The sequence below is a fragment of the Leptinotarsa decemlineata genome, unplaced genomic scaffold (genome assembly GCF_025532065.1).
Source record: "Leptinotarsa decemlineata unplaced genomic scaffold, Ldec_3_MD MMD2_P_RNA_scaffold_9, whole genome shotgun sequence".
NCBI lineage: Eukaryota > Metazoa > Arthropoda > Insecta > Coleoptera > Chrysomelidae > Leptinotarsa > Leptinotarsa decemlineata.
In genome coordinates, this window is record NW_027412536.1 from 12,137,364 (window position 1) to 12,163,338 (window position 25,975).

Here is a 25,975-nt window from a genome sequence, read left to right on the forward strand (position 1 = left end):
ACCGAAGAAGAAGGGCTTAACATAAGCCAATCTGAATCGATCATAGTAACTGACCTGGAACCAACACTTGGACAGGATTAAAAGGAAAGCGGTAGTAGCACTGATGCTTGCCAGAAGCACCTATGGAAAAACATGGGGAATAAAACCAGACATGGTATATTGGCCATACATGATGATGGTTAAACCCATGATAACATACGCATCTCTGGTCTGGTGTCCAAAGATGAAGCAGGCGACAGCTTTCAACAAACTAGGCAAGGTCCAAAGACGCATGCATGTTTGGGAATGACGGGAGCAATGAAAACCACCCCAACAGATGCATTGAAGACACTCCTGAATCTACCTCCTTTACACTTTGTGATAATGGGGGAGGCCAGGATGGGCCAATTCAGACTGGAAAACTCACCGAACTACAAAAGATCGGACCGAACAGAAATTTCGGAACATGTTGAGGAGCACATATTGAATATGTGCACGGACCACATGATACCGAAGTACACCTTTAAGACAAACTTCACGACCAAAATCATAAGCCGTGAAGAGTGGAAGACCATTAGTCATCCCGAAAACATGTTTGGAAAAAACATCAGGTATACAGATGGATCGAAGACCAAACATGGAACGAGAGCTGGAATATACGGAATGGATAGAAATTTAAACTACAGTTATCTGCTAGGACTATACACATCCATCTTTCAGGCGGAAGTGTATGCTATCTTGCAGTGTGCAAGGCTTATTAAATTGAGACCTCAAAGAAATGCGCTAATCAATATTTTAACAGACAGCAAGAGCGCACTAAGGGCTCTGACAAACCCGAAGGTGACATCAAAAGAACTGAATGAACTTGCAAACAGGAACATATTAACTTTGTACTGGGTGCCAGGGAATTCAGGAATCACAGGTAATGATAAAGCTGATGAATGCGCTAGACACGGATCATCAACTTCATATATAGGTCCTGAAATAACTCTGGGGGTACCAAAATCATTGGTACGAAACCAGATTAGGACATGGACCAATAAGAAGTACACAGAGTACTAGACAAAAGTACCTGGCAACAAACACAGTAGAACCTTCATTAGGGAACCGTCCGAGAAAAGAACCGAGGAACTACTTCAATATAGTAGGGATCGACTCAGAATAATTACAGGGTTACTAACCCGTCATTGTCCGCTTAGAGGACACCTGAATAAAATGGGGCTGTACAAGGGAAACCTCAGCTGCAGATTATGCCACGAAGGGATAGAAACAGGTCTACACATCTTATGTGAATGTGAAGCACTGAATCACAGGACAACCCGAACAAACAAAATTAATTTCAACTAGTCATAAGCTCTATCTGCAGGTGATACAGTAGGATGTACCACTGCGCCACCTGCAGACACGGGTGGGAGTCAGATTGTTAAACATATTTCGGAGAGGTGCATATGATATGATTAAGTTCAGGTGAAAACACTCCACCCTTGCCTCTTATGTGAACTTATGACTTTGTAGGTACGTGTGGCAGATACCCGACGGAAAAACATCAACTAACCCAGTTAATGCCGCGCACATAGTTTAAGTAAAATCATCAGGCACCTGTGCAACGTCTTCTATTTGGAAGATTCGTCGCAAGTAACTTCCTATATATGAAGAGTTGAAATTAATTTTATTTGGTCATCTATAGTACAGATGATCTCAAAAGAGGAATGTCTGTAGCATGCTGATTAATTCCCGTTAATGATAGGAAAGAAATTCGAAAATAAACTATATTTCTCTTTAGGGACATTTTAACATTTAGAGGGTAGATGGGTATTTTAAACTTCCTTCTCAGAAATAACCGAACCATAAAGGGAAAATCGAACCTCCCTTTCTGTTGGAATGGAAATACATAATTTTCTAACCATGTTTTACTCTCAGTGCAGGAATTGAGACCCATTAAAAATATATGTTCTTCATTATACGCAACACTTTAAGTATTAAAATTTTCACATTATTTCATAAAAGGAATATATTACAGGTGAAAAGGTTTTTTTTAGTGACCCTGTATTATTGTACATTGAGTCGACATTCATTCACCCGGCAGGGTAGTATTTTTAGTTTATTTTTGTCTACGAAAATCTGAAGTCGTTACTGGAAGTTGGAACCAAAAGCCTTTCCGTGCCAGATGACATCAATCAATCAAACTGCGACAGTCGGACCAAGGCTTAGACAATATCGTGTTTGCTATGAAGAAACATGCGACTCACGCAATGCCACAAAGAATGGGAAAATAAATAAGTCTCACACGTGTGACATGTCGTTTTGGGTAAATTGGAACAGAATACATTAAATCATTATTATGTTGATTAACGGTTACTTATAATAGACAGATATGTCTGCTCGTCAACGGGTTGCTATTTGTGGTGTTAGAGATGTAAATGAGATGGAAATGACAAATAAGTTCTTTGAATTATTCAAAGGAAATTCCCGGTGTATGTAACTTAGTGATAATCAGAAAATACGAAATGAAGCAGATTATTAGGTGCGAATTGTTTCTATAAAGTGTATACTATTGTTTATTTTTCAGCTGTGGTATACTTGCGATAAGCGAAGAAATTGGATAATCATTTCTACAGGAAACGTGACTGGGTGATACTTAATATATAAATTACCTAATTGAAAATTTATATAAGAATGAAAAAATAAGTTTATTGTATAAGTTTGAGAATGCTTTCAGATAAAATATATCTATAAAGTGTAGAAATATTCTCAGATATCACTATTTAGATCTTATTTATATTCGATGATACCCAAGAATTGAATCTAATGCATTCTGCTTGTTTCCAAGACAATTTCTCGAACACCGAATTCAATCGATCCATTGAAAATGTCAAAGTCATAACTGAAATCACATACGTCACCAAAAATTTCATGACCACACCCACACATGCATGATTTTTTCAGATCGTACTGCTTTATTGCGGATTGAGGCTATGTTGTAATTCTCAGTTTATCAATTGTTCAACTTTCTCCCATATCAAGATATGAGTTTTCTGTTCTTACTCTTCTTTCCTTTGATGGTTCCATAAACTTAGAGAAATTTCATCCCCGGCATCTCAGAAAAAATTTTTTTAGTAGTTTTTGTAGTTTTTCCCTGGACGCCTCGTGGAGGCTCCAGAAGAATACCGAGGATGAAGCTCCCGTTTTCCCCAGCCAGACTCCTGGGAGCAATGGAAGACCCGACGGAGCAGATCTAGGACATCCTTGAGGAGTACCCACTGGTAATCAGATAGTGGACAGCATACAGCTTGGAATATACTGAAGCCTTACCCCTACCACCCCTGGCCTAACCTAACCTGAACCTGCAAAAGTCGACCACCGCAATGGACCCGGACCATAAATAAAACTAGATCAAGATAGATAAGATAGATAAGAATAATAACTTGTAGGGCCTTCCAAACAACCAATGTAACTGTTTAAACTTGTAAACGTGTAAACTTACTCTAAATAAACGTCTTGAACTTGACCCAACATTGTGAGTTACATCAATACACCTATGATTCTCCATTTACATTTCAATTCTCATGAAATAACATAAAAAATGAACAAAAGTTGATAAAAAAAAATTTTCTTTACCACTGCTTGAATATGAACTCAAGTCAATTCCAAGTCTTGTTTTTCGGTACTCCAAAGATCTCCAACACATTTACCAAAAAGGAATAACGCTTTCACGAGAATTAAAAGTTATGAACTTAATAATCAGCTTATTTGTTTGGAAGTGATTGACAATGTTTCTTCTGTCGTTTAAAATGGCATTAACAGGTTCGAAATCTATGGAAGAACAAATGAAATAAATTTGAACTGAATGTTGAAATTATTGAAAGTACTAGAAATAATCGGACTGAAATATTCGGTTGAGTTTGTTGAAAGGATTTGTGGTAAAACTTGGGGTTTAGGTCCCAAACAAATCCATTGGAATTATGTGATGATTGCACTTGTCTGATGGCCGAAGGCTTTACAGAAAACGGCCCAGGTGAAGCTCTCTTGCTTACAGAGACAGGCTTGTCTGGCCATCAGTGGTGCCATCAATACCATACCGTCAGCGGCCATAGATATCCTTCTAGATATACCTTCTCTCCACATCTCTCCGGAGACAGAGGCTTAATGCACTGCATATAGACTTGTGCACATTGCCAATTACACAAATCAATTCAATGCAGAGTGCAACAGACTGTTGGTTGGAAGTCACAGCATTCTGGAAATGACCTCTGACTTTATGCCTCCAACTGTCAACTATGAACTGCCTTATAAAGTACTGTTCCCGAGTAGAGAGAACTGGAACCTCCGGGAGAAGGAAATATTGAGAGCAGATAGTTGTTGATTCACAGATGGATCAAAAACATCTTCCGGTTGGTGCAGGTGTTTTCAGTCGCAGATCCATGACAGTCTAAATTGGTAGCAAAATGTCAAAAACGACTCTCCTCGATAGGAAGACTTGACAGATTGTCTAGTCTGAATTCCTGGCCATACTGGCCTGGAAGGCAATGAGGCTGCGGACTCCCTTGCAAAGAAGGGTGCTGCAAGCAGCTTCATCGGACCAGAACATGTCATTGGCATCGCTTTAGGCTTTGTCAAACAAAGATTGAACACCTGAATGGCAAGATGATTTATGGATTTCCGGTAAAATTTTCCAGGATTGGCTCATTCCAAGGCGTTTAATTACCTGTCGAAGCTTGATACCAAACAGCTGTTGGACTACAGTAGGTATAAACTACGATGTCTAACAGACCTTCTTACAGGTCACTGTCATTTGAATCATTATATGCAGAGACTCGGACTGTCGGAAAACAGTGTGTGTCGCCTCTGTTTGGAAAATGATGAAACAGCAGAGCACATACTCTGTGCCTGCCCCGCTGGAGACTGAATCAGGTTTTTAGAGTTCGGCAGAGCCGTACTCTCATCATCTGACCTGAAAGACCACTCACCATACAAACTAATCGGCTTCGTTAAGAAGCTGGGTTTATTTGGTCGAGTGTGAATAGGTGTGAGCCACAATAAACCCTTGCGGGTTGCGGTGGATGGTCGAATAGACCCACTTACTTTGGACCTAACCTAACTCAACCTAGTTGAAAACAAAAGTATGTCAAAAAGATGAATAAAAAGGAATATCAAAAATTGTGGGCACGCTAATTTATAAAGACCACAAATTAATGTTACCAATTTACTTCATAAATCGTCTTCGCGTGATAATTGTTATTAATGATATCGTTCAACATCTATAATGGAAAGCTGCATTTTCAAATACTGAATCAATTGCTTTTAGGTTTGAATGTAATTTATCATAAAATTTAATGCTATTTTCAGTGGGGTCGGGCTGTGTAAGAAACATTGGATATTTCATAGATTTATTGTGCTAAATCACTTGGGTAAATAAGCTTATTATTAAATATGAAACTAGGAATTAGATAATAAAATTTTGAATCATTTTCAGGAAAGTACCTATTCAAAACTGTGATTTCTGATTCCAAGTACTATTTTTGAATCCTACCAAATAAAAGAACACTGTTAACTTTTTTTTTAGTACTTGGAGAGGGGCTAAACAGATCGAAATCCTATAAATAATTTTTTCTTTAATCAGTTGCATCTGAATGTATTTTCATTTTGTGGAAAGTTAACGTTTTCAATTTTCACAAATCAAGAACAATAAATTATTGCAGTTCAATTTTTTCATTGACATTATTTCGATTTGTTTTGAAAACAATATTTGCTGTTGAATTTTTGATGAAAGCAATATTCTCTTTTAGTCCGTTTTCAGGGCCATCACAACTATTTTTTGTATACCTAGTTAACAATTTGAATTGTTTAAAAAAAGTGAGCATTAGCCGAGTAGAAGATTTTACAAACAAAAATTAATTTACAAATAGAAGTACGTAGAATTAACTGTATTAGAGGTTATGTCGAATCCGAAGATTTGAGACATCTCTTCAAGTGAGTAACTTCAATTGGATCAAAAACGTACATTCAACTAATGAAGAAAAGAGAATTGAAACTTTCTAGGTTTTTTACCACTTTTATTTGTTATTAACGTTACTGCAGTTTCATCCTATAAGGACATTTTCAAACGTATACAATAAACTAACAATGGTTCATTACCTTAGCTCTTATATACCACCCCAGTAGGTACTAATAGAGGTACCTGGCTTGATTGAACACCTGAATTTACAGTTTACAATGCGGATGTGCCAATTTGAAAACCGGTGAGTAAACTAAATCGATTTAATCGTTTAACAGGTTGCACCCACAATGTTTATGGTTGTGAATTTCCAAGGATTCTAAATAATTGAGTTTGTAACCCTTCCTTGCATAGTGCAAAATTTTCGTATCGTTTAGATTTGGACACTTGTGGTTGCATGCCAAGGAATTGTTTGAAATCGTCGAATCATTTTTTCTTAGCCCGAAGGATCTTTCATGTTCAGTATACCGATTTTGGAAATTTCGGCACCATTGTCCCACATAAACACTATTACACTCCGGACACTTGAGCTTATAAACTCCAGATTTCTCCAACTTGTCCACCTTATTTTTGGCATTGAAAAGGAAATCAGATAATATGGCATGTGGTCTGAATGCCACTTCCACATTGGTTTTTTCTGAAGAAACCCGCAATTACCTCTGTTCTTTTACCAAATTATGTTAGAGTTACCCATTTCTTGATTTCTGATTGTTTGATCTGGGGATATATTATTCTGTAAGTGAATTTACGGGTTTGTTTTCTGACTAACTTCTGGATTATATCTGCGTTGCAACCATTATTATGGTCTATCTGTGTAATTATATCAATTTCACTAGCTAGATTGTTAGCAGACAAAGGCAGTAAATGCTCTGTGCAACATTGAATTGTAGGCTGCTAATTTATGACTGTCTGGATGGAAAGAATCGCTTGGAATGGTAATGTCTGTATAGCTAGGTTTTCTGAAAACATTGAACTCAAATTTATTCTGATTGTGTGTAATGGTCAGCTCTAAGAAATTTATCTGTTTCTCTATCTCTGTTTCGAGTGTGAACTGTATGTTGCTATTGAAATTATGTCATACATTGGTTCAGCTGTCGTGTAGTAGGTGCCTCTAAAACAGGCGAGAATATCATCCACATATCTGTTACAATAATGAATACGTTTTTTACCCAGGAAGGAATTTACTATAGTAGTCTCCAAGCTGTTCATAAATATGTCTGCTAAAAGTGGACCCATTGGTAAACCTGAATCCTGTTTATGAAATTTTTGTTGTCGAACTGTAAGTAGCTCTGATTTAGGCACACATCGAAAGCTGTTGAAACTTCAAAGGAAGTGATATGGTCTACTTTGACTTGATCTAATATGTCTAAAATGAGGGGCTTACACTCGTTGTATGGTATGTTGGAGAACATACTCTTTACATCGAATGAAACTAAAATTGAATTATGTGGCGTCCTTATAAGACGAAACTGCAGTAATGTTAGTTACAAATAAAAGTGGTAAAAAACATAGAAAGTTCCAGTTTTCTTTTCTTCAGTATGATTTCCTACCACGTAGTAACGGCTACATTAATCAATTTACATTCAACTAAGTTGCTGATATTTCAATGACATCAATCATCTTCAATATTGCTCTAGCATATTATAGATCAGTTCAGATTTGAATTAATTATAATACATTTTTAAACATGTCTTGATATAATTTCTCCTAGTTGCCACACAACCCAGTTATCAGTAGTTTTATCACGAATTCAGTTAATGTGGGGTCAATATGAGGGTTTCAAGTTTATGGGCCGATCATATTACAGAAGTAAAACACTGATTTCGTAATCTCTTGAGGTTGTTCAAGGGCATGTCATCCTTTGAATGGGAACCCAAAGCTAACAATTTCAATAGTGAAAAATGACAGATTGTGTGCATGAGAATAACTATTTAGAAAAACTCGCAGCTGAGAGCTGTACCGTTTAAAATTATTGAATTGTTTAGCATTCACAAAATTGTGAATGCATTTCTTTTGAAATCGAAACAATGGAAAAAGATAACAATTCAAATCTCTATCCTCTATCCTCTGTACGTATTATCTGTCAATTTTGCATAAGTAACCGCTTTTCAGTAGGTATTTGTTGAAATCTATGTCCTCACAAGCATTTAGTTAAAAATTTATATTATACAGGTTATTATCACATGTAATCAGTATTAATCAAGAAGTAAAGTTGCTTTTTCAAGTAACCTCTGATGTTTTGCTGTATTTTTTGTCTCCCTCTTCAACTTCATTTCAATAAATTTCGTTGATTAATCTATCGTTTTCCATTTCGTGTTCGCATTTCTTACAAAATTTACATATTTTCAATCTACACTCTTTCAGTAAATTATCTCGCAGGTTTCATTCTGATGGAAATATCAACGTATTTATGTACATATTTGAAGCTTTCCTATATTTTATTCAAATTTTATTTTACGGATAACACCTCGAAATAAATTTCCATTTTTGCAAATTTTGCAATTCCAGAGGGGCGCATGCTCAGAAAAAATCGTGTGGATCTAAATGTTACTGTAGTCAAATCATGCAAAAATTCTCATGAGAGACAAATATACACAAACATCAGCTATAAAATAACAACACTGAACGAATAAACGACAATTTTTCAAAAGTTTTTGTTTCTCTTGAAAAATCGTGCTAATGAAACTTGCATTGTCTAAATGTCGATTCATACAGGTTTGATGTTATCTCAACCAACTGGAGAATAGCATATCAAGAAATCCATGAAAAGAGGTCAAAAACACTGCCGAAACTTTTTTGACATATTCATCTGTTTGTCCTGTCGGTTTCATTCAGAAATTGAAAGCGATAAGTGTTAGTTTTCCCAAAAATGTGTTGATGGAAAGTAATAAACATCTTTCTAAAAACAAATGCAGATTACCGAGATGGAAAACAGTTTTTTTAGGTATTCAACCTTTTTGACAGTTGGATCGAATTTTCATTGTATTGAATAGAAGTAACTTTCTGAGAGGAAAAATGCAATTTTCTTACGTGGAGTATTTTTTTGATTTCGAATATTTCCGTGTTAGGAATCACACGTTAAAAGGTAAGACCTCGTTAGTCCTCAGCTCGCACAAGTTTCTCAACTTCTGAGAGTTGTCGTTCGTATGGGGGCGACAGCTGATTGCAGGAAAAACAGATATTTAACAGATTTTTTAAACAGATAAATGTTTTTCGCTAGTATTCTCGAATGTGTCGTATCTTGAATTGCATTGTGAGTGATAACATTTTGTCTAAACATTTTCACTCTCTTTATTCATGTCTACAAATGTAATCAGAATTGAAAACATCAGGAAGGTCAGTCACGATTTCGAAAACGAGATTGAGAAATAATTCTTTTCGTTAGCTATATTACATAGTATTAAGCTGATTTCAATATTCAAATCGCTTTTCTCATTCATTTGATTTGTTTCTCGGTTTATATGAACGATTTTACAAAATGTACGTTTATAAGAATTCAGGCCGCCATCTTCTCAGGTCAAGTTTCTAACTGGTTGAAGCAGATAAACGATACAAAACAACAAACCGTTTTGGAAATTTTTACCACAGAAATGAGACAATTTACCCAAACTGTATCACAGAATCACATACAATTTGGTCCATCACATCCTGAAGTCGTCAACTCAGTTGGTGAAACGCGCGTCGAAAAGAGTATTGCAGTTCTGGTGTTTGGGAACAGGGAAGAAAGTCAGAAAAACATATTCATACGTGGTGAGTGGTCTCACGTAAGATGTTTTCATGAGGCATTATGTTATACTCAATTATTTGAAGCGTACATTGTATGCATATAATATGTCAACTCAAGCTCCATTCATGTGACGATAGATGTACCTATAATTCATTCGATCGTTTATAATGTTAATTTTTAAATACCTATTTCTATGTCGAAATGAAATTTTTGGTTCATCCGCAGATATACATGTTTTCGTGAATTAGAATAATAGTGTTTATGATTTATCAAAAAAAAATAGTCGATCAGGTGAGGAACATAAATATTTATTTCATTTTGAGTACCTTCGTAATTGTTCAGCGAATTTTTTAAATGATTCATATACATTATATACAAAACCCATCAATTAAAACCTGAATTTTGCAAATGAATCGATTACCGGAATCAACATAGTGATATTTTAGTGAAGCTAAAATGACAGTAAATAATTAACAATATGTGCGTACTTGCTAACCTGAAACACTTTAACGTCAGATCACTGCTTTCAATAAATGAAAGTAAACTTATAATGTGAAAATGCGGGTATTTTAAAACTATGGATTCCCTGGTATAGTCGAAGTAAACGATATTGAGCACTTTTATTGTTGGCGGCACTCTCAAAGGCCAAAAAAACCAATACATAGAAATGAACCGGCAGCGAACTATTCCACGTGAATTGTAGCCTTGGTGGTTCGTATTGGATAATTTTTACTAACCGAGTTTTATGATTGGCTGAAGAGTCATAAAATCAAATTTGAAGTCATGTCACGGTGACGAATAGAAATCGAAGAATGCGGAGATGGTCATTGCCGTCGATTCCAATAGCGATGGTGAACAATGCAAAAAAAGAGATACCAGTGAATAAGATTCGGATGCATTTGAATATTGAAACATCTCAAGTTTGCTTTCGAGGTAAACAAACTATTACAAGCAACATTTAATTTGGCCGAAACTCCTTTCTCAACTGTAAGTAAAATAGTCAAAAACAAACCTTATGAACGCAAGACGCGATGTGATACGAATTACCAAAATCTTCAGATGTTCATCTAATAAAATCATTGAAAAAAAACAATATACGACTGTTACGAAAGCATTGAGATTCCTACAACTGAAATCATAAGGAAGAAATTGAATACTTCCGGCCATAACGTGAGCTGCTGTGACAAAACTCTTCAGAATTCGATAAAAACAATAGGCTTTAGATTTAAAATAATAAACAAACGTCAAGCAGTTATGGAAAGCAGAATAATACAGGAATTGTGTAACAAATACTTAGAACAAAGAACTAAATATAGACAAGAACAACGGCAAATTTTCTTTTTGGACGAAACTTGGTATGATAATCACGACATAGTTACGACAAGGTGGACTGACGGTTCGAGAATGTGTACGCCCAACATGCCTGCAAACAAAGGATCATGACTAATCATTGTGCACTGCGGAGGAAGTGAAGGATGAGTTCCGAATTCTTTGAAATTATGTGGAAAAAACTTGAGGACTGCAATGTTGACTATCATAAGAACATGGAAGCTAATATTTTCGAGGATTGTTTTAAAAACACAATAATCCTAAATTCGGATGTGAATAGTATAATAGTTCTTTATAACGTTTCCTATCATTTGCGACAGCTCATCAAAAAACCGAATAAAAATTCGAGGAATGATGAAATACAAAGTTTTTTAATGAATAACAATTTGTATTTTGAATATTACTATACCAAAAACCAACTACTTGAAATTTTACAGACAAAAACTTTTGAAAAAGTGTATGCCCTTGAGAGTATTGGTGAAAAGTATGAACACACCATACTTAGACTATCCCCCTATTTTTGTGTTTTCAATCCTATCAAATTGATTTGAGGAAAATTGAAACAAATCATCAGGAGTAAAAATAATTTTCCAAAATTTGATAAAAAGTTAATAGAGCTGATTGAAGTAGAAGTATCTAATATTTCCGAATAAGACTAACAGAAAATTATTAAAAAAGTAATTTTAGTTGAAAAAGACTATATGGAGATTGGACACTTCCATATTAAATAAATTCATTATTGATTCAAATGACGACAGTGCTAGTGAAACAGAGAATATGGAAGAGGAATTATCAGAAGCTTTCGAAGAAAGTTAGTAAAGTTTTTTGAAGCGATCGATTGTATAAATATGTGAGTAAGTAGTATTCAGAAGTATTTTCAATTATCACTCTGCTATTTGAATCTCTACTTTCCCACGAAATATTTATTAATTTATATATATATATATATATATATATATATATATATATATATATATATATATATATATATTATATATAGAAGGAAAGGTTAGCTCGACTGGCTAAGTAGGAAATGAATCGGGTAAAGCAGTCAGAGTCAGAAAGATTGTAAAACTCTTTTTTCTGTTCAAGCTTTCGAGGCGTTTATTGTCTCTTCATCGGGAACTGAAAGTGAGGTTAAAATGAAGTTAACACATAAGTAACAAAGAGGATCCTCATATTTGTATGTCAACAACCCTAGAATATGAAGTCAATATCTTCAACTACTACAAAATGGCGGAACTTTCAATGATTGCCTGAATACATTGACATTTAACTACATAATATGAGGTAATAAGCTTGAGGTCAGTTCAGAAGATGCTCGAAATTGTTGCCTTGAACTTCTTGACATATGAAAAGCCTATTCGATATTTCACCCCGAACATTTTCGAACACAGTAACGTCAATATCTCTACAAATATTTATTATTCTCTGCCGTATATCCAATATTGAAGCAGGTTCAAATCTGGCGAGCGAGCTGGCCAAGGTCCTACAGAATCCAACGACCGGGAAAAGTAGTATTCAAATAGTTTCTTACTTGTCTGGAGTAATGTGGTGGTGCTCCATCTTGTTGGAATACAATATCCATATATATATATATATATATATATATATATATATATATATATATATATATATATATATATATATATATATTCATAAGGATTCTCTTCAATTTCAGTGATGAGAGGGTCAATAGTAATTTCTAGCATATTCAAATACAGTTCCTCTGTTGAATTTTGATCAATAAATAGAGGTCCTACAATATGGTTTCCCAATATTCCTGCCCAACGTTAATTTTTCCTGGATATTGGGTATGCGTTTCCCGGAAAACGTGAACTGGATTTATTGTTATTTTGTAGTTAGTACCTGCATGGCCCCAAATAGAGAAATCGAGAGGATTGAGATCCGGGGATCGAGAGGGCCAGTTCTGTGGTCCTCCTCGACCTATCCACTGATTTGCATGTTTCAGTGAAATGCTGACAAGCTACTTGAATAAAATGAGCGGGAACTCCATCATGCATAAAAAATATATCCCTTCTGACGCCCAAAGGAACTTCTTCTCTTCTCTTAAAAATTGAACGTATGCCTTACCATTTAATCGAGGAGGTAGAAAATGAGGCCCAATTAAATCATCCCCAATAACTGCGAGCCATACGTCAAGAGAAAACTGTTGGTTAACTTGATGGTTAGTTTCGACAATAGCGTGAGGGTTTTCATCAGCCCATATGTGGTAATTATGAAAATTAATAATCTTGTCCGATAAAAACTACATTCGTCTGTGAATTCTATCGTCTTCAGAAAGTCACAATTTCTTTTAATCACTTCCAGCATCCAATTGCAAAATTCAAGGCGGTTCGGAAAGTCTCGAGGTAACAGTGCCTGTACTCGTTGCAGAAGAGTATAAGAGTTGTTCCTTTAAAATTCGAAGTACTGTCATATGATCAACATTTAGCTGGAAAGCAATCTTTCTAGTACTTGTAGTAGGTTGTTCTTCAATCAAATTAAGTACTGCTTCCTCAAGCTGTAGTGTTCGTACTTCTCGATGGCGACCACAATCCTGCGTTCTTTTGTCGAATTAACCATATTCTCGTAATCGTTGATGAAGTCGGGCAAATATTCTATGTGAAGGATGCTGCCGTTGAGGATACATTTCAGATATTTTATAGCTGCTTCTAACCCATTCCCCTGCGATAGACCGTAAGCGTAATGCATATCAGCCATTTCCTCATTTGTGTATGTCATTTTAATAACAAGTGAATTATTAAAGTAACAAATTAAGAACAGAACAACAATACACAATTAGTATTAATTCAATTTCGAAAATTCACAAACTGACAGCGTCATACCAATTTAATTGTCACTATCGCTAATAGCGACCAAGATAGATTAGTTTCGTATTTTCGCATTTATGACGATGTATCTTTGTAGTTGTTCGTAAAATAAGTTTTTGTTGCGAACTGGTTTATTTTGGGCAAAAAACCCAAGAGACATTTTTTGTTTGGAATGAAATAGGCTATCGGAAATAAATTTTTAAATGTTAAACAAATAAGACAAAAAGTTCCATTGGAAATAAATTATAGCGGTTGCGTTTTCCACCCCTTACAACCATGTGGTAAATCAAATAAATTACTGGCTAAGTATCTTTTTGGTAGTACAAAACGTCAGGTTAATTTCAATATTGTAACTTTTTCAGTGCTTGTGAAAAAAATTGTTATACAAATTTTATGTACCCCCTTTAAGGGGCTGTATCTTAACAAGGGATGCTCCAATGAAATTTCTTTATATGAAAAATCCTATCTTTTTTTCGATGAAGAGGCACCTTCCTTAATGTTTTACACTTATTTAGTTACACCCTGTATTACTCTATTGTTAAAATATAGGTAAGCTTTGCTATGATCTTGAATATGTGTACTCTTACTATAAAATCAGAAAGGATTGATATGAACACCATTCTTCAGTGTTATTAGTTTCTAGAATTGGAGGCAAAAAAAGGGAGATGATGTATCGAAAATCAATTAAATCAAACTGGTTATATTTTGATGATTGGTCAGGTTTTTTGATAATAACCGCTGGAAAAAACAAGCAAGGTCAGCTACTGCTTGAAGATGTGATTCAAGTTCCTAGTGAGGAATGAATTGAAATTGGAATTAATGCAGTTTCTATCGACAAGTAGAAACGGAATCAGTTTAGTTATTATCAGTTTTTTGCTGTGCGAAACAAGGTGCATAAATCAGAATTGCATGGGTAATCCCTACCTCCTTACCCCTATGGAGACATGTCCTTAAAATGCAATAAGTAAAAAAATATGTATTATTTTGTCAAAAAATTATATTTATAAAATAGTTTATCGGTTTATAGAGTGTTTATAGGTATAGAGAAAAATGTACATTAATAGTGAGTACGTCCACCCCTGGCTCTAAGAAGTTCGGCACAACAACGAGGCATGCTTTCCACCAAATTTCTAATTATTTGTTGTGGTAACTGCTCGTAAATCTTCAAAAGAGCATCTGTAACTTGGTTTAGATTTTGAAGGGTTGATGATCCTTCAAACGTCTTTCCAGTTCATCCCAGAGCTGCTCAATATGATTTAAATCCGGAATATTAGCTGGCCATCTCATGACATTAATATTGTGCTCCTGTTGGAAATATCTCACGACCCTGGGTATATACGTGTGGCCTGACATTATCTTTTTGTAAAATGAACCCAGCGCCCATATTTTGGACAAATGGGACGACATGACATGTAACGGACAGCCGTTAAAGTCCCTTCCAGAAATACCACAAGGTCAGTGTGTCCTGTCAAAGTTATACCAGCCCATACAATTATCGATCCACCTCCAAATGGAACAATTTCTTGCACACAGTCATCCAAATAGCGTTCACCAGGACGTCTCCATACCCGAACACGTCCGTCATTGTTGAATAACATGGATTTTTTTTCATCTGTAAACATTACATTGACCCACTGCTCTAAATTTCCTCGATGAGCTGGAATTGATCTAGGGGCTCTAGCAGGTCATGGAGTTGTACTTCGTGAAGTCGGTTTCGTATCGTTTGTTTGAAATTCGCATTCCCGTAGCTTCGATAAGGCGATTTTGCAGTGTTCTTAGCTGAATCAGTGCAACCCCTAATCGCCCAAAGTCGTAACAAACGATCTTCTCTGCGGGTTGTTGCCTTTCGTCTATTGGGATAAGGGGCTCTTTTTACTATGCCGTAATGTGAGTCATTCTGCGGTTTCCAGAGCTTGGAAACACATTGAGCATTTGGGCTAACCGACGACTTGAATACCCTACTTCGATCAATGCCATGGCTCTAGCAACTTGAAATTCATTGAGGTACACCTTACGTATCCTTCTTCTACCCAATACATCAACATTCATTGTTTAAATTTTAAAATTTAATACCTATTACGAACTATAGTAAAGTGAAACTGAATACAGAATTTTTCATATTAATGATTTTGTAGCTAAAAGTACAAAAAAAGTAAAAAAAGTAAACAACAACCGAATGGATTATGATAAGAATTAGTTTTTATCATGAAATAATACATATTTTTTTTTACTTATTGGATTTTAAAGTTGTCTCTATATTCATTTTGAGTAGTTTATTTTTCTTTTTTTTTAAACTTTGTGTGAGTGAAAATTATGATTTTAAAAAAATATTCAGTCTATTACCTTCATGGCTATACTTCTATATCCCAATTTTTATATCATTTCACTTTTTTCTCTAGTCCAAGGAAAAGCAAAAGCCGAAAATTGTTTTCTGTTATCATCCTTCCTTTTAATTTATGTTTGAAGTTAAATAAAATGAGAGTTATGAATTTAGTTTCTTTCATAATCTTCACACTTTCCCAAGGTAGAAACTATATTGAGTTATGTTTACTTGTTTTATCTTTCTTCAAACATTGACAATTACTTTTAATCTATGAAACACGAAAAGTAAGAAACTCTTCAAACACATCTCCGGTTTCAATCTCCCTTCGGGTTGATATCAGTTCAGTAACAAGAAAGATAAGGGAAATGAGACGATTAAAAAAAATCAGTTGAAGTGCTACTTCTTTCTCACTGATATACGAAATGTCTACAGTTTTTATCACAATTGTTTTCCTAGTATACAATAGTTACTTTTTTTCGTCGATTTGTCAGTTGAATAAACACACTGTGATGAATGGCCCTTTGCGGGTTTCAATGAAGGATCGAATAGACTCATTGACTTTGGACCTTTTCTTTAATCAATCAATAATATATTCTTGACATTCAATATATTTATCCCCTTGAAGATAAGTACCGGATTAGTTATTTTTATTTACTAGTATAGTATATTTTTATCTGGCACGTCTATTGTGGAGTGTCAAACATGTCGATTCATTACATTTGAAAATTTCATTTTACTGATGACATTTAAATATTAGCTACTCATATGTTGCCAGTATTAATGAAAAGTTTTCGATGTGGTGGAATGCCTCTGCCTGAAAATCTGTTAGGTAATGATGACTTTATCTCTGCAGTCCAGTCTCTCCTATCGCCTGCGATAAGTTTTGACTTGCAGAATAATCGAATATTATTAATTTCGGTTCCACTATTAGTGGAAAAATAGAAACGCTATTTTTATTTCCTGATTTTACAACAAAATTTTCATGTTCTTGTATTGTTTTCGTTTTCACTCACTGCGTATATTTTTATAAGGTTTTAAGGTGATCAATGTTTCACCCTGTACATTGCTCCAGTTTAGGAACTGCAAAAGATAGTAATATATTCACCAACTAGTTTTCCTAAACCACCCAATCTGATAAAAACGTATCAACCTACCTCCCATGTACACATGTACAGTGTCCACGCCCATGTAAATAATCATAAATGTTGTATATAGTTATTGGAATAATCTTGAGCTGACAACGTTCATTTTGAAAGCCGTATATTGGTAAATATACGTGTTTTTATTATTCCAAGAATGTACGCGAATATTCTTATCAGTCCAGTCATTATAGTAAGTTCACCTCGGAATTCGAGATACCCAGCTGTAAGTCTGTAAATACTTGTATATGTATTCACACCCTAAAAGTTGTCTCAAAACCTACATATGGTAGGGTGTAAGCAACTATTAAATTTCAAGGTCAAAGGTCACAAAAATCGGTTTTTGCGATTTTTTTGGAAATATCTCATTTCCTATGGGTTTTTTGCTATTTGTATTTAGTATCAATATTGTAGAATACAAAATTCTCTACAAATTTTGTTTAAAAAAATTTTTATACGGTGAACCGTTTTCGAGAAAGAGGGCGGAGAGCACGCGGTGACAGCATCACTTCAGGTCAACCGGTGCCTCTGGTCGAAAACGCGCCATATATAGTTGATGAACTATCGATAAGTCAATGATTATAAATATTTGTCAATTTTTATTAACTATTATATTATATTTTATCATTTTTTTCCTAACTTATCCACTTTTTATTCAGTATTAATTTATTTAACAACACTTACCTGCCCATGTAATTGCAGAATTGTTAATGAAAATATAGGAATTATATTTGAATTTTAACCTAATTAATATTTATAACTTCTTACATGATGAAAAAAAAAACAAATAAATTATGAATTGATCTTTTTATTAAAAAATATCATTGAATACATTTATTTTTATTGAAAGTAAAGAAATGGAATAAAGGGTACAAAAACTACAATTTATAATTTTAATCATCTTCTTCCTCTTCATCGTCTTCTTCTGGCTACTGGTAAATTTCAAACTGGTCTTCATTATCGTCTTCAACGACATTTGTCTCAAGTTCTTCCATGATTTCGGGGTCAAAGGTTCCATCTTCGTTAATGTCGCTCTGATATGGTACAGCATTGAGACAAGCTTGCCCATTACATTGGCCACAAGCTAAAGAGCATTGCAAGCCCGCTTTCCTGCATCCGCATCGCGAACCACACCCACTCTTGCAGTTGCAGAAAACTGTATTTAGCAAATCTTCTGGAGCAGGTGGTAAAATTGCCCAACCCCATACCTGGGGTTCCAAATCATGTCCTAACCAAGTTTGAACTTGATAATATACACGGTTGAAATGTTGATGAGCAGCTGCACTTGTTGGTGGAATATTTGAAAGCTGCACAGGTTTATTAAGTTCTGTAGACTTGACGTAATGCATATTACGAAGATGATCGAGACTTTTCACAGATTTCGGAGCATTATAGACTGCCAATAAGGTTTGAGTTCCACTCTCTAATAATCTCTGGGCCGAACAATTTTCTTCCTCAAATGCTGCAGCTAGTTCATCCAAATTTGTCAGTTTCTCAAAAACTTTTAAAAATGATTTTTTTCCTTTTTTAAAAAGCGCAGAAGTTGTGTCACATCCACTTAATGCGTGCAGAAATAAAATATGTTTTTTAGAATGAGGATAATTATTAAAACTTTTAGTCGAGTATATCTCCGTTTTTACATTACCTTTCCCAACGTTTTTAAAGAAAATTTCTTGTTCGTAAGACAGTGTACGCCCAATTAAAATGACAAGTAAATCAATATCTTGTCCTATTATAACTGCAGTTTTTTTAGAGTTTGATTCTTCAATTGCAGTTTCAACAATAAGAACATCCGCATCATCTCTTTCTCTTAATTATTTTTTAATTTAAGTAAACGGTTATCAGTATTATTGAATAGATATAGATTTAATGCATGAAGAAAATGATAAAATATAATATAATAGTTAATAAAAATTGACAAATTTTTATAATCATTGATTTATCGATAGTTCATCAACTATATATGGCGCGTTTTCGACCGGAGGCACCGGTTGACCTGAAGTGATGCTGTGACCGCGCGCTCTCCGCCCTCTATCTCGAAAACGGTTCACCGTATAAAAAATTTTTTAAACAAAATTTGTAGAGAATTTTGTATTCTACAATATTGATAATAAATACAAATAGCAAAAAACCCATAGGAAACGAGATATTTCCAAAAACAGTGCAAAAAACCGATTTTTGTGACCTTTGACCTTGAAATTTAATAGTTGCTTACACCCTACCATATGTAGGTTTTGAGACAACTTTTAGGGTGTCAATATACAAGTATTTACAGACTTACAGCTGGGTATCTCGAATTCCGAGATTCTTACCTAATTTAAGCTTAAATGACTGGATTATTATAGGGTTTTTCTTTCTTTCGAAAAATTTTCTCAACCTAATCCTGCATCTAGAAGGATTTGGAAACGTTAACCAAGACCGCAAGAGTGTTCCTATTCAATGATTCGGCTCCATTTATCCATTTGGATGTCCTCTTTGACTCAAACAGAGGTATTTTCTATCATAGTCCGGATTTACCAATTCCTAGCGAGTGATAAGACGAAAAAAAAACTACTCCTCCTTTCTTACTGCTTGAATATCTCATCTGCTCTACGGTTGTTACTTCTTTAGAATCAACGTTGGATGAAAGGCCAGTTATAGATAATAGAATTCTTTCACTATTATAGTTTTGATTTAATATTCAAGTTCTTACTTTCAATATTTAACTGTTTATATTCAACCATTCAAACAAACCATTCATAATTATTTATATAAATTTGCTATATCATCAATATTCAAGCCCTTTTGAGGTAATATAACTCATAAAAACATCTTATTCCTCATTAGGAAAAATTCATGAATTTTGCCCTGGGTACACGCTTTTTCTTATATATTTATATATACTAGTAGCAGCAAGTTATCCGTCAAGTAGGCCTGAGAAGGTTCAATATATATGATCGTATGTTTTGTTATAATTGCTTAATAGTCCCGTACGACTTAATTATGATGCACTGTTTGGATCCTTTGGTGTAGTAATGAATATTACTGGAGTTTTTTCCCAACACCAAATCGTTATTTGTTTTAATCTTCCTCTTTGAAGATGATCACTTGGTGATCGAAACACGTGTCGAGGTGTTAAAAATAACGATTTGGTGTTGGGAAAAAACTCCAGTAATATTCATGTACGACTTAATATTTATCTCATTAAATAATATGAAATTGGGTATGTCTTTCTTTTATTTCAGCCGTTGTATCTAGTCTCTACCTTAGGTTTCTGATCTTTTCCAGATAAGACCTTATAAAAAAAGACAGTGGCGCTCTTATTGTATCCTTATTTTATTTAACAAAATCGCAGTAATCAATCCACTCCCATATGCCGTCGACGAACAGCTCGGAGCTACTTTGCCATGTTTTCTCTTTTGTAAAAAGACAAAACAGGGAAAAGGAATAACATTCTTCGAAGATGAGTTCTGAAGAATATGTAAATAAAAATAAAAGATGAACTGATGAAAAATCTATCCCGACAGCAATTATAAGTTTCTGAAAAACAGAATTCAAAGTTTTAATATGAGTTAACTTACTACACTTAGCATACAGGCTTGTCTGGCTATCAGTGGTACCATCAGTACCACACCGTCAGCGGCCATGGAGATCCTTCTAGATCTACCTCCTCTCCACATTTTCCAGGAGAGAGAGGCTAAGTGGACTACATACAGACTTGTGCACATTGCCAATTGCACAAGTCAATTCAATGCAGAGTGCAACAGACTGTTGGTTGACATTGGAAGTCACAGCATTCTGGAAATGACCTGTGACTTTATGCCTCCAACCGTCAACTACGAACTGCCTTATAAAGTATTATTACCGAGTAGAGAGGACTGGATCTTGCGGGAGAAGGAAATATTAAGAGCAGACAGTTGTTGGTTCACAGATGGATCAAAAACACCTTCCGGTTCTGGTGCAGGTGTTTTCAGTCGCAGACCCAGGACAAAGTTATCTACCTGCCTAGGAACTTATGCGACTGTATTTCAAGCGGAAATTTACGCTATTGAATTGTGTGCGGAGAGACTGTATAAATCCAACCTCACTCAGAAGTCAATAAAAATATTCTCGGACAGTCAAGCGGCGTTGGAAGCTCTTGGCTCCTACCGAGCAACGACTAAATTGGTAGCAAACTGCCAAAAAAGACTCCTCGATAGAAAGACTAAACAGATTGTCTCTGGTCTGGATTCCTGGCCATACTGGCCTGGAAGGCAATAAAGCTGCTGACTGTCTTGCGAAGGAGGGTGCTGCAAGCGGCTTCATTGGACCAGAACTTGTCATTGGCATCGCTTTGGAATTTGCCAAACAAACACTGAACACCTGGATGGCAAGAAGAGTTATGGACTTCTGGCAGAATCTTCCAGGAGTGGCTCACTCCAAGGCGTTTATTCACCCTTCGAAGCTTGATACCAAACAGTTGTTGGACTACAGTAGGGATGAACTACGATGTCTAACAGGAACACAGTGTGTGTCGCCTCTATTTGGAAAATGATGAAACAGCAGAGCATATACTTTGTGCCTGCCCCGCTGGGGACCGAATCAGGTTTACAGAGTTTGGCAGAGCCGTACTCTTACCATCTGACCTGAAAGACCACTCACCATACAAACTAATCGGCTTCGTTCAAAAGCTGGGTTTATTTGGTCGAGTGTGAATATGTGTGAGCCACAATAAACCCTTGCGGGTTGCGGTGGAAGATCTCACTCACTTTAGACCTAACCTAACACATAGCATGCTTTTTTTTTGTTCTTCATGCGGGCAGTTTAACATGAATACTTTCAACACAATGAAAGTGCATGGCCACGCCAATATACGTAATTATTTGACCATCTTACAACATTTACACAAAATATTAGTCTGCCACGGAAAGAATCAACGACTTTGCATTTTCTGACGTATATGTGGTCACCAGTACATGTTGGCCCTTGATAGGCAAAACCTGACGGGTCAGTCCCGACTGGTGAAGCCTGTCCTTAACACGGGTACTATATGCGCCCTTTCATACGGGGAGCTTCACGTCTCTCGCTCCCGAGAGAGAGGAAGGCTTTTAGCGCCAAAATGCAACGAGTCCAATGGAGCTTTCAGAAAAAGAGCGGGAGCCGCCACGTCTCGGGAGACGAGAGCTCTCCCGTCTCCTGCACCTCGAGCCGGAGAGCCATGTCTCCTAAAAATGCAAAAGGATGAGTGGGGGATTCTACACGAGGAGTGAAAACAGCTCTCCTTAGTTGACGCTTCACACTAATTTATCATGGCAGATTACGATGGAGTTGTTAATTAGTGCTATGTGAAACCGACCCGTTCTATGGGATGAAAGTGTCGACATTTATAAGGACCAAAATAAAGTCGTAAAAAGTTAGGTGGAAGTCTGCAAAGTGCTCAACGTAGATTTCGCAACTTTATCCGTCCTATTCTTGATCGTTGACGTTTCTGTCGACGAGATTGTGTCGACTGTAGAGAAGGTATATGGCAACATCTCGCGTGTGATCCATTTTACAACTGACCTCAAGCCTTGAGTCTCAAGGAGCCAGGAACTGAAAAGGCTCACGGTGTGAACGGGCGGTAGTAGGAGTGATAAACGCTCCCGTACAGGAGGGAAAGACGTGAAGCTCTCCGTATGAAAGAGTTCTATGGGTAGCTATTATCAGGAGTCTATGAGTTTATTTTACCTACCGAAGGTGACTTTTTGATCAGATGTTTTTCTGATGAAGTAGTTTTATTCGTACATAAAACTGATGAAGTATTTACATTTGAACAAAATATTTCCTTTTGATCATAATTATTGAAAATTTATCGTCTGCTTTTCATCGTATTTTTATGAATTACTTGTTGGAACTATGATAAATATCACGAATTTAAAAATAGTACTTCATTGTATATTGCGGGAAATTCAATTTAGAGTATTGGAATGTACATTTCTTGAATGGTAAGAGATCATATATGACGGAATTGGCCGATACTTGATCAAAATCCATAACTAACGTATTCAAAAAATACTTATTGTGAGATTTTCACTAAACGATTATACAATAACGCAACACGTGTTTCGCCATACAATGGCTTCTTCGGGCGTGTAAAGACACGCTTTCATAAAATCTCATAATGAAGTGTTATTTGAATACGTTGGTAAGAGAACAGTTGCAGAGGGACAAAGTTGCTTGAGTATTTCAAATTTTTACTATAAATATTATGCTAAATTGAGTTTTTTTAATTCTCAGCAATGTTGGATATCCATTTCAATGATCAAAATATTTCCATGAAAATATTATGTAGTAGGTCTGTCAATCACCCTATCGGATTCTTGAGGAATCATCTTCAATTTTGAATTCTTGAATGCATATATTATCGTTAAGAAATTAAAAATAAATAAATAAATAAGTGACAGGTAATTTCATTCAAATTTAACAACTTTATTTGATAACACAATATACCTTGCAATTATCGCACTTATTGTCCTTTTTTCGCTTCCGAATTAGGCCGCGCTATTTCTCATATATTCAGGGCTATTCAAATCCAAAACCCATAAAACACCATACACCCCAAACAACAAACTCCAATTCCATGAAATTCTCAAGTCGCATTCTCAATCCCAAATATTTACAAGACAAGAAAGACTATTGAAATCAGTTATCGATACAAAAATCTCAACAATCTCAACATCGGATTAGTATATTCTGTTTTCTGGTACCATATGTTGGTCGAATTTTGTAGAGCTATATAATCGAAACGAATTGTTCAAATTTCTACATTTCTCGAATCTTTCGATTCAAGCAAGTGGATAACAGAGCTTTGAGTCCCCAGAAAGTTGGGGTTTTAAAAAGGTAAAGTAAAATAGCTTTTTGGCCTTCACTTCTACATCTTTATACAAAAAATTGTAGAAAACTTTCAAAACAAGTAAGAAACATATAGGTATGAATACTCCATGATCCATGATAATAAACATTTTTCACAATAAATTCATCAGTTACTTGTCAGTTACCAGTGTAGCGAAATGCGTTTTGAATAAAATTTATTGTGAAGATTATATAATTATTATCATGGATAGAAAGGAAGAAAGCATTTGAAGGGAAAATGAACTCTATACAAAGATGTGCTGACAATGAATAGAAGTGTCTTTCAGATACAAACTTGCATGTGAAGAGTTTATTTTGAACTTGATAGCAATTTACCCAAAAGTAAAAAATATCCCTTTCAATTTGACAGAAAAAGTGTTCAAAAACCATGTACCCTCTTTTTCTAAGTACTCCCTACTTGGAAAAAGATCAAGTACATTTGAAGACTTAAATGAGTACCTATTTTTATAAAGCGCTTAAATTAATGGCCCTCGTATAAAAACATATATGGTAGTACTGTGAGATTATATTCAACTTTTTTATGAATCATGAAATTGAAAAAAATGTTGATAAATGGATTGGTATTAAAACTAGAACTACTTAGATACTTTGAGAGTCAACCAAATTATGTGTTTTCATTTGTTACATAAGTCATTTCGCGTGACTTTTGAAAATCTATTTTTTATCGAAATGACATTGACCTTTGTGGAGTATTATACCTACCAAGTGATATTTTAGAACCGAGTTTTGATATTTTGTACTCAACCCCGACTCAAACACCCTTGACTGAGTTTTACGATTAGAAACACATACATTGACCGGTGATCAAAGACTTTCGTTTCCATCTGTACTTCAGGTATTGTAATACATTGAAAATTAATCATCAATAGAAACTGGTTGGTACAGATCAATCAGAAATATACAATGTTGACTCAATATAATTTTATATAACAGTAATCTCCAATCTCTTTTATCTCACCTTCAACCGTAACATTAGGTTTGAAAATCAATATCAGATCATGTCTGAATGATGAATAATGTTATTAAAAGAAGAATTCATTAAACTGTCCTTCAACTTTTTTCCACTATTACGTAATTATAATGGGGTAGTTTTTCCAAGACACACCCAGCACGTTTTCCATTTTTTTATATTTATCACTTGGTTTATCACAAAAAAATAAAAGAGTGAATGAAGTAGATATTTTGCACAGAGAAATTGGTTAAAATGCATTTTCTTCAAATCATAATTTTCATTGCAGATATAAATACCGGGAAAGTTGGAAATAGAATAAACCGAATTCTTCAAGACTCACCAGCAATTGGTAATGTCCGCCACCTAGTTTTCCTTGCCTTTTTTCCCATGTTTTCAAAACACTCCAATTTTTCCAAATTCCCCTCCTACCATCGGATAAAACAGTTAATTGTTACAGGCTTATAACCAACCGCACCATTTTTAGAAATTTCTTTGAATATCGTCTATACAGAATGAAAAATGCTAACTTTAATTTATGTTTTCGAATTTGAAGTAGTAATTTTTGTTTCTGAATAGTCTATACTAATCCAAAACACGGTTTTGAAAAGCCAGCGAAGAATGTTCAATTCACAAATTTAAAAATTCCCGCGTGTGACAATATATAATTTTTCATCACAAAAAATCACATTGTTTTTGGTGGTTACTTTTCTATCTCAAATGCTAGAGACTATGATATTCGCTTCAGTTTACCATTACATAATAGTCTCGGACCCCGTGCTATGTAACATTATCGACTAAAACGAGGCGCGTATTCCACTAACCTAACG

General features: G+C 35.2%; 1 protein-coding gene across 2 annotated transcripts in view; it reads right to left on the reverse strand.

Annotated features, from left to right (window-relative positions):
- The window catches only part of LOC111502785 (uncharacterized), a 142,596-nt gene extending 116,621 nt beyond the window's left edge, over nt 1-25,975 (reverse strand). For both annotated transcript variants that reach the window (XM_074170630.1, XM_074170632.1), the window contains exon 1: nt 25,489-25,975. In XM_074170630.1, the coding sequence (XP_074026731.1) occupies nt 25,489-25,537 (49 nt within the window). In that variant the 5' untranslated portion in view covers nt 25,538-25,975. The remainder of the gene's footprint in view (nt 1-25,488) is intronic.